The sequence below is a fragment of the Eptesicus fuscus genome, chromosome 8 (genome assembly GCF_027574615.1).
Source record: "Eptesicus fuscus isolate TK198812 chromosome 8, DD_ASM_mEF_20220401, whole genome shotgun sequence".
NCBI classification, from domain to species: Eukaryota; Metazoa; Chordata; class Mammalia; order Chiroptera; family Vespertilionidae; genus Eptesicus; species Eptesicus fuscus.
The window spans coordinates 67049600-67065029 of record NC_072480.1 but is presented as its reverse complement, the minus strand read 5'-3'; the positions used below and the strand labels follow the sequence as shown (position 1 = coordinate 67065029).

The 15430-nt window shown below is 49.7% G+C and overlaps 1 protein-coding gene across 5 annotated transcripts in view; it reads right to left on the bottom strand.

Annotated features, from left to right (window-relative positions):
• Positions 1–15430, bottom strand: part of BIVM (basic, immunoglobulin-like variable motif containing) — a 44333-nt gene that overhangs the window by 23492 nt on the left and 5411 nt on the right. For all 5 annotated transcript variants that reach the window (XM_054719955.1, XM_054719952.1, XM_054719957.1 and 2 more), the window contains exon 2: positions 5226–5820. In XM_054719955.1, coding sequence (XP_054575930.1) covers positions 5226–5703 — 478 coding nt within the window. In that variant the 5' untranslated portion in view covers positions 5704–5820. The remainder of the gene's footprint in view (positions 1–5225; positions 5821–15430) is intronic.

The following is a 15430-nucleotide window of genomic DNA, read 5'->3' as shown; positions in this document are numbered from 1 at the left end:
CCACCGCCGGGCACCGGGCACACCGGAGCCTTGCCGAGCCCACCGCCCAACGAGTTCTGCGGCAGCCGCCCTGGAGCTCTGAGAAAATGACCGAAGGAATTGCTGAGAGGGAATTGACCAACAGGAATTGGGATCAAGAAGACGAAACCCCGCTGAGACCCGAGTCCAGGCGAGCCTGTGAGCCTCTGGGCTCAGATGTGGTCACACGCCTCTGGGTCTAGGTGAGGCCTCACGCCCCTGGGTTTGGGTGAGGCCACGCGCCCCTGGGTCCAGGTGAAGCTGGACTCCGGGTTCGGGTGAGGCCATGTGCCCCTGGGTCCGGGCGAATCTGAACCCTGGGTCCGGGTGAGGCCGTGGGCCCCTGGATCCGGGTAAGGCTGGGTCCCGAGTACGGGTGAGGCCACGTGCCCCTGGGTCTGAGAGAGGCCACGCACCCCTAGGTCCGGGCGAGACCATGTGTCCCTGGATGCGGGTGGGGCCTCGTGCACCTAGGCCCGGGTGGGGCCGCGTGCCCCTGGGTCTGGGGGAGGCCAGGCGTCCCTGGGTCCGGGTGAGACCGTGTGTCCCTGAATCTGGGTGAGGCCTCGTGCGCCTGGGCCCGGGTGAGGCGACGTGCCCCTGGGTCTGGGGGAGGCCAGGCGTCCCTGGGTCCGGGTGAGACCGTGTGTCCCTGGATCCGGGTGAGGCCTCGTGCGCCTAGGCCCGGGTGAGGCCACGTGCCCCTGGGTCTGGGGGAGGCCAGGCGTCCCTGGGTCCGGGTGAGACCGTGTGTCCCTGGATCCGGGTGAGACCTTGTGCACCTAGGCATGGGTGAGGTCACGTGCCCCGGGGTCTGAGAGGCCAAGCGTCCCTGGGTCCGGGTGAGACCATGTGTCCCTGGATCCGGGTGAGGCCTTGTGCACCTAGGCCCGGGTGAGCCCAAGTGGCCCTGGGTCTGGGAGAGGCCAAGCGTCCCTGGGTCCGGGAGAGACCTTGTGTCCCAGGATCCGGGTGAGGCCTCGTGCACCTAGGCCCGGGTGAGCCCAAGTGGCCCTGGGTCTGGGAGAGGCCAAGCGTCCCTGGGTCCGGGTGAGACCATGTGTCCCAGGATCCGGGTGAGGCCTCGTGCACCTAGGCCCGGGTGAGCCCAAGTGGCCCTGGGTCTGGGAGAGGCCAAGCGTCCCTGGGTCCGGGTGAGACCATGTGTCCCTGGATCCGGGTGAGGCCTCGTGCACCTAGGCCCGGGTGAGCCCAAGTGGCCCTGGGTCTGGGAGAGGCCAAGCATCCCTGGGTCCGGGTGAGACCATGTGTCCCTGGATCCGGGTGAGGCCTCGTGCACCTAAGCCCGGGTGAGGCCACGTGCCCCTGGGTCTGGGAGAGGCCAAGCGTCCCTGGGTCCGGGTGAGACCATGTGTCCCAGGATCCGGGTGAGGCCTCGTGCACCTAGGCCCGGGTGAGCCCAAGTGGCCCTGGGTCTGGGAGAGGCCAAGCGTCCCTGGGTCCGGGTGAGACCATGTGTCCCTGGATCCGGGTGAGGCCTCGTGCACCTAGGCCCGGGTGAGCCCAAGTGGCCCTGGATCTGGGAGAGGCCAAGCGTCCCTCGATCCGGGTGAGACCATGTGTCCCTGGATCCGGGTGAGGCCTCGTGCACCTAGGCCCGGGTGAGCCCAAGTGGCCCTGGGTCTGGGAGAGGCCAAGCGTCCCTGGGTCCGGGTGAGACCATGTGTCCCTGGATCCGGGTGAGGCCTCGTGCACCTAGGCCCGGGTGAGCCCAAGTGGCCCTGGGTCTGGGAGAGGCCAAGCGTCCCTGGATCCGGGTGAGACCATGTGTCCCTGGATCCGGGTGAGGCCTCGTGCACCTAGGCCCGGGTGAGCCCAAGTGGCCCTGGGTCTGGGAGAGGCCAAGCGTCCCTGGATCCGGGTGAGACCATGTGTCCCTGGATCCGGGTGAGGCCTCGTGCACCTAGGCCCGGGTGAGCCCAAGTGGCCCTGGGTCTGGGAGAGGCCAGGCGTCCCTGGGTCCGGGTGAGACCATGTGTCCCTGGATCCGGGTGAGGCCTCGTGCACCTAGGCCCGGGTGAGCCCAAGTGGCCCTGGGTCTGGGAGAGGCCAAGCGTCCCTGGGTCCGGGAGAGACCATGTGTCCCTGGAACCAGGTGAGGCCTTGTGCAACTAAGCCCGGGTGAGGCCACGTGCCCCTGGGTCTGGGAGAGGCCAAGCGTCCCTGGGTACGGGTGAAGCCAGATCCTGGGTCCGGGTGAGGCCGTGCGCCCCTGGATCCATCCGGGTGAGGCTGGGTCCCAGGCCCGGGTGAGACCACGCGCCCCTTGGGTATGGGTGAGGCCACGTGCCCCTTAGTCCGGGTGACGCCGTGCCCCTGGGTTCGGCCGAGACCAAACCAGAGGGAGTCGGACCTCCATTACCACCATTTGTCCACCATCCAGAGCTGAGGGGTCAGTGCTGACATGTACACATAAGGAACTACTGGACATTGAAATTGGGTCTCAAAAGAACTGTTGGTCCAGGGGGAAGCTCGCTACAGATTGATTCATTTGCCTGTCAGCATAACTATTATTGCTCGTCTCACATTCAGTTCTTATTAGTATATATCTAGTGACATATGATCTCGCTCATCTAGGGGAAATGATGAACAACATAGACTGAGGAACAAGAACAGAACCAGAAGCAAGGAGGCATCGATCGGACTATCGGGCCTCAGAGGGAGGATAGGGGAGGGTAGGGGGCGGGTGGGGGGAGGGGGAGAGTTCAACCAAAGGACCTGTATGCATGCATATAAGCCTATCCAACGGTTAAGTTCAACAGGGGATTGGGGCATGCGTGGGGAGAGGGGTGGGATGGGACTGGGGGGATGAGGACAAATATGTGACACCTTAATCAATAAAGAAATTTAAAAAAAAAAAAAAAAAAAAAAAAAAAAACACCACATAAACAATTTGAGAGATAAAAATCACAGTCATATCGATTGATGGAAAAAAAGCATATGACAAAATTCAACACCCTTTCTTGAAAAAAACTCTCAGCAAGGTGGAAATAGAAGGATCATGCCTCAACATAATAAAAGCCATATATGACAAACCTACAGTCAACATCATACTCAATGGGCAAAAACTAAAACCATTTCCCCTAAGAATAGGAACAAGACAGGGATGCCCACTCTCACCACTCCTGTTCAATATAGTACTGGAAGTACTAGCCATGGCGATCAGACAAGAAGAAGAAATAAAAGACATACAAATTGGAAAAGAAGAAGTAAAATTATTATTATTCGCAGATGACATGATATTGTACATTGAAAACCCTAAAGACTCCATCAAAAAAACTACTAGACTTAATAAATGAATTCGGCAAAGTAGCAGGATACAAAATTAACACCCAGAAATCTATGGCTCTTTTATACACCAATAATGAACTCACAGAAAGAGAAACTCAAAAAACAATCCCACTTACCACTGCAACAAAAAAATTAATAAGATACCTAGGAATAAGTTTAACCAATCAGAAAGAATATATGCACCCCTACGTTCATAGCAGCACAATTTACAATAGCTAAGATTTGGAAACAGCCTAAGTGCCCATCAGCAGATGAGTGGATTAGAAATTTGTAGTAAATCTACACAATGGAATACTACACTGCTGTAAAAAAAGACGGAATTCTTACCATTTGCAACAGCATGGATGTAACTGGAGAGCATTATGCTAAGCAAAATAAGCCAGTCAGAGAAAGATAAATATCACATGAGCTCACTCATTTGTGGAATATAATGAACAACATAAACTGATGAACAAAAATAGATACAGAGACAAAGAAGCATCGAACAGACTGTCAAACTTCAGCAGGAAGGCAGGGGAGGCCTGTGGGGGGAAGTAAGAGATCAACGAAAGAACTTATATGCATGTATATAAGCATAACCAATTGATACAGACACTAGGGGGGTGGGGCATGTGCCAGGGGTTGGGGGAGGCAGAGGGAAGGTCAAAGGGGGAAAAAGGAGGCATATATACTACTATTTATAAAACTTTAAACAATAATTTAAAAATAAAACCAGGAGGAAACACTTTCCAACTTGACTTAGGAGTCCTGCATAACCCTAATTCCAACACCTGAAAAAGACATTATAAAAAAAGTATAGGCCAATCACTCATAGAGACACAAATTAAAATCCCTGGACACCCTGGAAATTACAAATTTACAGAACATTCTGTGAAAATAGTTGATTTTGCAAATGAACAAGTAAACATGGCGTTTTTTTACAAAATAATCAGAGAAGTCTAGAAGTAAAATACAAACCCTAGCTCTACTACTTCTTACTAGCTGTGCAAATTTGGGCAGGCAATTTATCCACTCTATGGCTCAATTTCTTCACCGCTAAAAAGGGGATAACAGTACCTACTTCATAAAATTCCTGTTCCTGTGAGTTCAAAAAGAAAGAGGTGAAAGCATCAGTATCTGCCAGAGGTCCACCACAATGCAATTGCAAAGGTTGTGCACTGCACCCTAGGCGAACTCCCTAGGAGAAGAGCACCCAAACTGGACAGTGTACAACCTACTAAGGGGTACCTGGAGACCTTGTGGGGTACTCAACAAATGGTAACAACAAAGTCTCAGTGTTATGTGGCAGAAAATAAAATCAGGTATTTAATTGGGAAAGATGAATTCATCTCCCTGCAAAACTACAAAATAGTTGTCTGTTATTTTCACCACCTCATTAACAACTTCTAAGTCACCATGTACTTTTCTATAATACCTGTATTCTAGAGCAGTGGTCGGCAAGCTCATTAGTCAACAGAGCCAAATATCAACGGTACAACGATGGAAATTTCTTTAGAGAGCCAAATTTTTTAAACTTAAACTTCTTCTAACGCCACTTCTTCAAAATAGACTCGCCCAGGCCGTGGTATTTTGTGGAAGAGCCACACTCAAGGGGCCAAAGAGCCGCATGTGGCTCGCGAGCCGCAGTTTGCCGACCACGGTTCTAGAGCATCCTAGACTTTTCAGAGCTCTAAAAAACGCAAGGGTAATGTTTGAAGTTTCCAATGGCAACATATTAATTAACCAAATGTCCCATGGCCGAAGTTATGTTTTAACTACAGTGATCGACAAGATGATAGCAATGTTCCCTATTCAGTATTTTTTAAAAAAGGAAAAACGTGTTTAATGGCAAGTTTAAACAAGATACAGTGTTTTCTTATTATTTTCACATGTGAACTTCATGTCTCCTTCCTTACCTGATTTGTGTTTCAAATTTGTGGTCACCCCATCAAATTCAGATTTATCAATTTCCCATGCGAGAGGTAGCTTGCCCAGGCTATTGGATAAGTTTTCCAAGCTATTTTCATCATTGTAGATGATTTCTGATGTACTAGTTGGGATGCCAATGTATCTTGATGAATTATTTCCAGCAGATAAAGAGGTACTATCAGGGAGGCAAGAAGTGCGGGATGGATTTGGAGTTTTATAGATTGAGGTTGCCTGGTTGAGAAAGGCGTAGTCTGAACAGATGGCATAAATTTTCTCCCGCGTATGGGTCACTGGACAGCTCCACGGATAATGGCCATCTCCTTTGGCAGCCAAGGGTGCTCCTGAGGCACGTGTGCAGAAAGATTGTACAGCATCTTGTAGGTTCTCTTCAGGAGACTTTCTCTCGGATTTGTGCTCATGATTTCCAGAATCACTTGCCCTTTCTGCTTCTGCATCGTTAGGCATTGAATGCAACTATAAAAGTTCTATTAGGAGGAGGAAGTTGCAACTCTTTGTTTCTTGAAAAACTGTGACAACTGTTTACAGCATTCTACAAAAACTTGAGAGCAGCAAAATGGGCTCCTAAGAAGAGAGAGGAGAAAGAGAGATCAACAATCCACCAGACACTGCAAAGAACCCTAAAAAAATGTAACAAGTGTCATATGCCTTAATTCAATAAGTATTTATTTTGAAACTACTATATGCCTAGAGTCATGATCATTAACCCATATGTCCTATTAAAAATTATCTATATATATAAAACTCTAATATGCAAATAGACCAAATGGTGGAACAACCAGTCGCTATGACGTGCACTGACCACCGGAAATGGGGGGAGGGCACGGAACATGGCGGGTGTTGGCAGCAGGTGTCAGAGCGCAGAACATGGCGGGAGTTGGCCACAGCGGGATGGTGGAGCCGGTAAGTGGGGGCACCAGACCAAGGTGGGGCACCGGTCGCTGTCATTGGGGCGAACCTCTGGTGGTTACTGAAAATTCTTTGCTCCCACGCATCGCGATCCCACCTGGTGCTCACACCTGCTGCCAGTGCCAGCCCCTATCACTCGGCGCCGTCAGTGGGTGCGAGTGGCAGCTGCCAGCCCCAATCACCCCTGAGGGCTTCTCCACCTACCCCTGTTCCTGAGGGGCAATCAGGGCAGCAGCCACCACTCGCACCCACTGACAGTGATGGCCTCAATTGCTCCGCATCGTCAGTGAGTGTGAGCAGGGCCGGCGCTGTCAGCGTGGGAGCAGCAGTGGCAGGAGCAGGGCTGTTGGCAGACAGAGGATCAGGGGCCATGGCAGGAGGGGCCAGGCAGGGGCACGGAGGATGGGCCAAGACTCGCCCCTGTGCCCACAGCAGCCTTGCAGCCCACAGTTCCTTTCAAGGTGCACAAATTTGTGCACTGGGTCCCTAGTTTTAAAATAATGCCTTAGAATAAAAAAGACCAACAGGACAACATATATGAATACTCACTTCTCCAAAGATGAAATAGAAATGGCCAATAAGCACAAGATAATTAAGAACAATCATTAAGCACAGAAATGCAAATCAAAACCATAATGTGATACCATCTGACACCCACAAGTATGACTATAATAAGAAAGAGTTAATAATAAGGATTTCAAGGATGTGGAGAAATTGGAACCCTCATACACTGCTAATGGAAGTGCAAAATGGTCCAGTCACTTTGGAAAACAGTTCGTGAAACATTTACATAGAGTTACCATGTGATCCAGCAATCACACTCCTATATATCCAAGAAAAGTGAAAACATGTCTACACAAATGTTCACAGCAGCGTTATTCATAATAGCCAAAAAATGGAAACAATTCAAACATCCATCAATTAATGAATGAGTAAAAAAATGTGGTATTGCCGAAACCGGTTTGGCTCAGTGGCTAGAGCGTCGGCCTGCGGACTGAAAGGTCCCAGGTTCGATTCCGGTCAAGGGCATGTACCTTGGTTGCGGGCACATCCCCAGTAGGGGGGTGTGCAGGAGGCAGCTGATCGATGTTTCCCTCTCATCAATGTTTCTAGCTCTCTATCCCTCTCCCTTCCTCTCTGTAAAAAAATCAATAAAATATATTTTTTAAAATGTGGTATTATTCATACTTTGAAATATTATTAGGCAATAAAACTAAATGAAGTACTGAACCATGCTAAAACATGAACCTTGAAAGCATTATGCTAAGTACAAGAAGCCAGTCACAAAGGATCAGATAGTGTATGATTATTGACAGGAATTGCTTTGATTCTACAGATTGCTTTTAAGTAGTTTGGACATTTTAACAATGTAATTCTTCCTATCCAGGAACATGGCATATACTTCCACTTATTTATATCTTCTTCAGTTTCTTTTTCTAGTGTCTTATAATTTTTATGCAATTGTAAATGGGATTGTTTTGTTTCCCTTTCTCATAGTTCACTATTGGTGTATAAAAATGAAACTGATTTCTGGATAATTATGTTATATCCTGATACTTTACTAAATTCATTTATCAGTTCTAGTAGTTTTTTTTTGGTGGAATCTTTAGGATGCTCTATACACAGTATCATGTCATCTGCAAAGGACAATTTTACTTTTTCCTTTCAAATTTGAATAACTTTTATTTCTTCTTTTTGTCTAATTGCTCTGGCTATGACTTCCAGTACCATGTTGAATAAGAGTGGTGAAAGTGGACATCCCTGTCTTGTTCATGATCTTAAGGAAAACACTTGTAGTTTTTGCCCATTGACTATGATGTTGGCTGTGGGTTCGTCGTATATGGCCTTTATTATGTTCAGATATGTTTCTTCTATTTCCACTTTGCTGAGAGTTTTTATCATAAACTAGAGGCCCGGTGCACAAATTCATGCATGGGGGGAGGGGAATCCAGCCAGCCCACCCTGATGGGGGCCCATCGAGTGGGGCCAGCCATGGGATCTAATTCTGGAAGCTATAGCTTTCCCCCAGCTGGATCTAATTATACTTTAAGGATGGCCAAAAGAAAACCCACAACAGAACTGTTTTGCATTTCATGTGGCATGAGGTGAAGTTGTTTATGTGTTGTTTGCAAACATATATCAAGATGGATGATTTTTGCATTCTTCTTGGGGCTCTGCCCTCAGTTTCCCAATATTATCTTCATGTCTGTTTCTTTAAAAGTTTTGTTTTTGAATGTGCCTACCCTTCGTTGTTGCTCCTGGCAGCCTGTGGATCCTCTTCGCTGCCCCATTTAAAGAGAGACTGAAAGCTCACCTAATCTGCGAGGCACTACAATTTCACAAAATCACCACCCAGCCTCTCTACATTCCTCAGCAAAGGGCTACCATCCTGTTAATGCTTAAGTCACCTTTTAAGCTAACTTAGGTCTCCTGGGGCTGCAGGTCATGAAGGGAGAATTCCACACCTTGGCTGCAGTATTAGCAGAGCCCTCTGGAGACTCTGGTCGGGGACAGAAGGGACTGATAATTATTTTCTTGTGCTTTCACTAAATGTACATGCACCAGGGAGCCAGGCAGTGATTTAAGGGTGTTGGGAGCTGATCCGGGGCGGGGCCTGTCAGGGGGAGGAGCCACAGGCAGTTGGCCAGCTGCCCCCACCCGTGATTGGGGTGTTGAGGGCTGATCAGAGTCTGGGCTGGCTGGGGGGAGGGGCCACCAGTGATTGGCAGCTGGCCCCACCCCTGATCGGGGTGTTGGGGGCCCATTGGATCCAGGCCAGCTTGGAGAGGGGGGTGGTGAGAGGGGCCCAATTAGGGCCTGGATCAGACTGGTTAGCTGCCAGAGCACGAGTCATAGCCACCAGTTGTTCTGGTCGTTCTGGTCATTCTGCCATAACAGTCGCTGGGCTTTTATATATATAGATGGGTGATGGATTTTATCAAATTCTTTTTCTGCACCTATTGATAGGATCATGTAATTTTTATCCTTCATTTTGTTTGTGTGGTACATCACATTTATGATTTATGGATAGTGTGCCAAACTTGCATCCCCAGAATAACCACTTGATCATGGTGCATGATCTTTTTAATATATTTCTGGATATGGTTTGCTAATGTTTTGTTGAGGATTTTAGCATCTATGTTCATCAGAGATATTGGCCTATAATATTCTTTCTTGTGATGTCTTTATATGGCTTTAGAATTAGGATAATGCTGGCCTCATAAATAGCTTGGGAGTCTTCCCTCCTCTTAAATTATTTGGAATAGTCTGAGAAGAATAGGTGTTAGTTCATCTTTGAAGGTTTGGTAAAATTTACCTGTGAAGCAATCTGGTACAGGACTTTGGTTTGTTGGTAGTTTTTACATTACTGCTTTTATTTCATTAGTTGTAAACTGTGTATTCAGATTTTCTGATTCTTCCTGATTAAGTTTTGGAAGATTATATGTTTCTAAGATTTATCCATTTTGTCCAGATTGGTCCAGTGTGTTTGGATATAGTTATTCATTATATTTTCTTATAATCCTTTGTATTTCTGTGGTATCAGTTGTTCCTTCTCCTCTTTCATTTCTGATTTTATTTATTTGGGTCCTTTCTCACTTTTTCGTGATGAGTCTGGTTAAAGGTTTGTCAATCTTGTTTATCTTTTCAAAAAAGTCAACTCTTATGTTTCATTGATTTTTTTGGTAGTTTTTTTAGATTCTATTTTGTTTATTTCTGATTTTTATTATGTCCTCTCATCTCCTTGCTTTAGATTTTGTTTGTTTTCTTTTTGCAGCTCATTAAGTGTGATGTTAGATTATTTAAGATTTTTCTTGTTTTTTTTATGTAGGCCTCTAATGCTAGGAATTTCCCTTACAACTGCTTTTGCTGTGTCCCATATAATTGGGATCATAGTGCTGTCATTTTCATTTGCTTCAAGTTATCTTTTTATTTCCTCCTTGATCTCATTGGTAACCCATTCATTGTTTACTAACATGTTATTTAGCTTCCATGTCTTTGTGTGTTTTTCAGTTGTTTTTCTTGTGATTGACTTCTAGTATCATGCCATTGTGTTTGGAGATGTTTGATATGATTTAAATCTTCTTTAATTTATTGAGACTTGTTTTGTGGCCTAACATGGCTTATCCTAGCAAATGTTTCATGTGCACATGAAAATATGTATTCTATTGCTTTCGGATATCTAAAGATATCAATTAAATCTATCTAATCTAGTGTGTAATTTAAGGCTGCTTTTTCCTTGTTGATTTTCTGTCTGCAAGATTTACCCATTGATATCAATAGTGTTAATACTATGACTTTACTACTTTCCCTCTGTCCATCAAGATTTGCTTTATATATTTAGGTGCTCCTATGCTGGGTCCATAATGTTTACAAAGGTTATGTCCTCCTGTAGCATTGCTCCCTTTAGCATTATGTAGTGTCCTTCTTTGTCTTCTACTATAGCCTTTGTTTTAAAGTTTATTTTGTCTGATACAAGTATTGCTAACCCAGCTTTTTTTTTTCCCTTTCCATTTTCATGAGATATCTTTGCCCATCCCTTTCCTTTAGTCTGTGTGTATTTTTCATTCTGAGGTGGGTCTCTTGTAGAAAGCATATATATGGGTCTTGTTTTCTTATCCATTCAGCTACCTTATGTCTTTTTATTGGAGCATTTAAGCCAGTTACATTTAAACTGATTATTGATAGGAAAGTATTTAATGCTATTTTATTCTATGTTCCTCTTTTTCTCCTCCTCCTCCTTCTTCTTCTTCAAATAGGCCCTTTAATACTGGTTTGGGCCCTAGCCCAAAATGTTTTTTCCTTTTTGCTGCTCTGATTGGTCTTTTTTCCTACCTTTGTCTTCCAAAACGCCGATTCCATCCCCTGCTTCATCTACCCTACATTTTATTCCTTCCAGAGTAGTTTTGATGTCAGACATTCTTCATTTCCGACTGGTTCTTTTTCATAGTTTCTATGTCCTTTTTCATGCTGTTGTAGTTCTCACTAAGTTATTTGAGCATCCTATAACCATTTTTTTAAACTTCTTTATCTGATAAATTATTTGCCTCCATTTCATTTAGCTATTTTCCTGGAAATTTCTCCTATTCTTTCATTTGTGGAATGTTTCTTTGTCTCCCCATTTTGGTTTCCTCTTTGTGTTTGTTTCTATGAATTAAGGAGATCTGCTATGGCTCCCAGATACCATAGGGTGGCCTTATGCAGTATGTGTTCTGTGGGACCCAATAGCATAGTCTCCTTGATCACTTGAGCTGGGTGATCCAGGAATGTCCCTATGTGTGTTATGTAGCTGCTCTAGTTGTAATTGAGTTTTGATTTCTATTGATCTGTTCGTATGTGGAGTCAAACCTCAGGCTGGCTGTAATGTACTTCAGTGTACAAACTGCTGTACAGGTGCTGACCACACAAAGTGGAATCGCCTCAGAAGGTCTGGTGCCTGCCATGATCTCCCTTTGGATATGCTGATTGTGAAGCTAACTGTATCCTGCTCTAATGTTGTCTGAAGCTGGCCACTTAGGCTCTACAGCAGGGGTTCTCAGCCTATGGGTCGCGACCCACAGGTTGAGAACCGCTAGCAGGGTCACCTAAGACCATCAGAAAACACAGATATTTACATTACGATTGATAACAGTAGCAAAATTACAGTTATGAAGTAGCAACGAAAATAATTTTATGGTTGGGGGTCACCACAACATGAGGAACTGTATCAAAGGGTCGCGGCATTAGAAAGGTTGAGAACCACTGTCTTAGAGGAACATTTTTCTACTTTTTATCTGTTATCCTCTTGCCTTTCTCTAAAATCCATATTATGGATAGAGGTAATTATTTGTAGCATTGGGGTTGTTTGGGTGGGTTGTAGTAGGCTGAGGCATGGTAAAGGGCAATTAGCAAAGGGAACAGAATTTAGTCTGGTCCGGAAGACAGAAATGTTCCTGGTGCTGCCTTTGTTATCTCTTCATTTCAAGCTTACTAGTAGCTTCCACTTTGCCAGAGCTTTCTTCCTCAGACTGAATGGAATTTTACCTGTGGGACCAGTTCCCTGTGCAGCAGTGTGAGGATTTTATGAAAGATGTTGATTTGGAATCTTATATAGGAGAATGTTCTTATCAAAAAACATATGCAGGAGAAACCAAGATGGCGCCATAGGTTAAACACCTAACCCGCAGCCGGGCACAACAATTTCAAAAATACAACTAGAGGTCAGAACGGTCATCGTCCAGAACCACAGGAAAGCTGGCGGACTGAAATGCCCACAGCTGGGGGGAAGGAGAAGGCCACGGGGACAGTCGGGGGAGCCGCAAAAGCCTGAGGTATGGAGAAACGGGCGGAGACACGAGCACGCGCGCCTGCGGGGAGGATGGAGCCGGAGAGGAAGGGGCGGCTGATGGCCTGGCCGGCGTTCACTGGCAGGAAGGAGATAAAGGCTCCGGATTGCGCTGAGCGCCGGCTCCGATTGCACTGAACCCCGTTCCGGGCGAAACCCTGGGAAGCCAGGCGCAGGCTGGGGGAATGAATCTGGGCTGTGGGGCGCAGGCACAGAGGAGCGGCGGAAGGCAGAGCTCCAGAGGCGCGCGCAGGAAGGGGCGCAAAGGACGGACTGTTGCCTGCGCCACTGAACTGCCCTAGCGGGAAGGAGACAAGGGCTCCGGACCGTGCTGAACCCCAGTTCCGACTGCACTGAACCCCAGTTCCGGGCGAAACCCTGGGAAGCCAGGCGCATGCTGGGGGAATGAATTTGGCCTGTGGGGCAGAGACACAGAGGAGCGGCGGCTCCAGAGGCGCGCACGAGAGGGCGCGCAGAGGACGGACTGTTGCCTGCGCCACTGAATGGCCCTGCTGGGAAGGAGACAAAGGCGCCAGACTGCGCTGAGACCCAATTCCAACTACATTGAAACCCAGTTCCAGGCAGCGGGCGAAACTCCAGGGCGCGTTTCTCTCAGAGGTGTTTGCAAGGAATACAGAGGGACACAGACACAGGAGCCTCATGTCTCCTGCACAGCAACTCTTCCTATATAGACAAAGAGGGTCCTCACGGCCAAGTGGCCTGGAGGACAATTCCTCCTAGTGACACCAACAACAATCAAGACTTAACTGTAGATACTCACTCAGTTTCGCAACTGCGCCGCCCCCGCAGGCCGCCCGGCCCGGGGCGCTGGGGACGCCGCCGCGGCAGTGGCACCCGGAGCCCGGCGGCCGACCAGCGCACATCCCCGCCGCGAGGCCCCCGCGCGCCTGGTTCCGCGGGCCGCGTGCCCCGCACACCGGACGGAGGCCCGGGCGCCCTCTCCGTGCACCTCCCGGCGCCACTAGACCTCAGTAGAGTTGACTGAATTCAAGGGATTAAGAAGAACAAATTGGGGAATTCGAAAAAGATGACGGCGGAGGTGAAGGCTGATGTGTTGCCTCGCATGGCAGTTTCGGAAATACAACTGGAACATGGACTAGTGAGGGTGGCGACTGCTGCTCGCGTCTCCCCAGACCGGGCGGCTGCTCCTCTCAGTCAGCACCGCAGCCGGGGCCATGGGCTCGTGGACGCCGCAGCAGCTGCTGTGGCGGCGGCCGCGGACTCGGCGCAGCAGCTCTCTGTAAAGGAAGAGACCATCTTTCTGCAGGAGGGGTGCATCCGCGCCACCGACCTGGCCGAACTGCGCAGTGAGATCCTCGAGGCCCCGGAGTCCGCCAACACCGATTTGGAGGATTCTTAGGAGTTCTCATCTTACATTCAAGCCCTTTAAGCCATTTTGACAGAGGAGAATCAAGAAGGCGGCTAAGTTAAACAAAGGAACTGCGAACTCCACCGCGCACAGCAATTTCAGGGGCACGAATGGAGGACAGAGCCTCTACCATCCAGAACTACAGGAGAGATGGCTGAATGGTAGATTTATAGCTAAGAGGGAAGAGGAAACCAGCGAAATCGGAGGGGATGAGGTGTGGAGGGGCGTGGGTCTGGTTGGTGGCGGGGGAAAGGGGCTTTTGTTCCAAACCTAGGGGAGATTAGCTCTCCATCACCCTGAAATCCAGCTTCTGGGGACCCGTGGGAGACCCAGATGCCTGCGGGGAGAGGCGGGACTCTTGCGGAGGCGCCAAGCGCCCCTGGGTCTGGGGGAGGCCGCGCTCCCCTGGGTCCGAGTGAGGCCAGGTGTCCATAGATCCAGTTGAGGCCTCGCGCACCTAGGCCCGGGTGAGGACACGTGCCCTTGGGTCTGGGAGAGGCCACACATCCCTGGGTCCAGGTGAGACCATGTGTCCCTGGATCCGGATGAGGCCTCGTGCACCTAGGCCCGGGTGAGCCCAAGTGGCCCTGGGTCTGGGAGAGGCCAAGCGTCCCTGGGTCCGGGTGAGACCATGCGTCCCTGGATCCGGGTGAGGCCTCGTGCACCTAGGCCCGGGTGAGCCCAAGTGGCCCTGGGTCTGGGAGAGGCCAAGCGTCACTGGGTCCGGGTGAGGCCTCGTGCACCTAGGCCCGGGTGAGACCAAGTGGCCCTGGGTCTGGGAGAGGCCAAGCGTCACTGGGTCCGGGTGAGACCATGCGTCCCTGGATCCGGGTGAGGCCTCGTGCACCTAGGCCCGGGTGAGCCCAAGTGGCCCTGGGTCTGGGAGAGGCCAAGCGTCCCTGGGTCCGGGTGAGACCATGCGTCCCTGGATCCGGGTGAGGCCTCATGCACCTAGGCCCGGGTGAGCCCAAGTGGCCCTGGGTCTGGGAGAGGACAAGCGTCCCTGGGTCCGGGTGAGACCATGCGTCCCTGGAACCGGGTGAGGCCTCGTGCACCTAGGCCCGGGTGAGCCCAAGTGGCCCTGGGTCTGGGAGAGGCCAAGCGTCCCTGGGTCCGGGTGAGACCATGCGTCCCTGGATCCGGGTGAGGCCTCGTGCACCTAGGCCCGGGTGAGCCCAAGTGGCCCTGGGTCTGGGAGAGGCCAAGCGTCCCTGGGTCCGGGTGAGACCATGCGTCCCTGGATCCGGGTGAGGCCTCGTGCACCTAGGCCCGGGTGATACCAAGTGGCCCTGGGTCTGGGAGAGGCCAAGCGTCCCTGGGTCCGGGTGAGACCATGCGTCCCTGGATCCGGGTGAGGCCTCGTGCACCTAGGCCCGGGTGAGCCCAAGTGGCCCTGGGTCTGGGAGAGGCCAAGCGTCCCTGGGTCCGGGTGAGACCATGCGTCCCTGGATCCGGGTGAGGCCTCGTGCACCTAGGCCCGGGTGAGCCCAAGTGGCCCTGGGTCTGGGAGAGGCCAAGCGTCCCTGGGTCTGGGTGAGACCATGCGTCCCTGG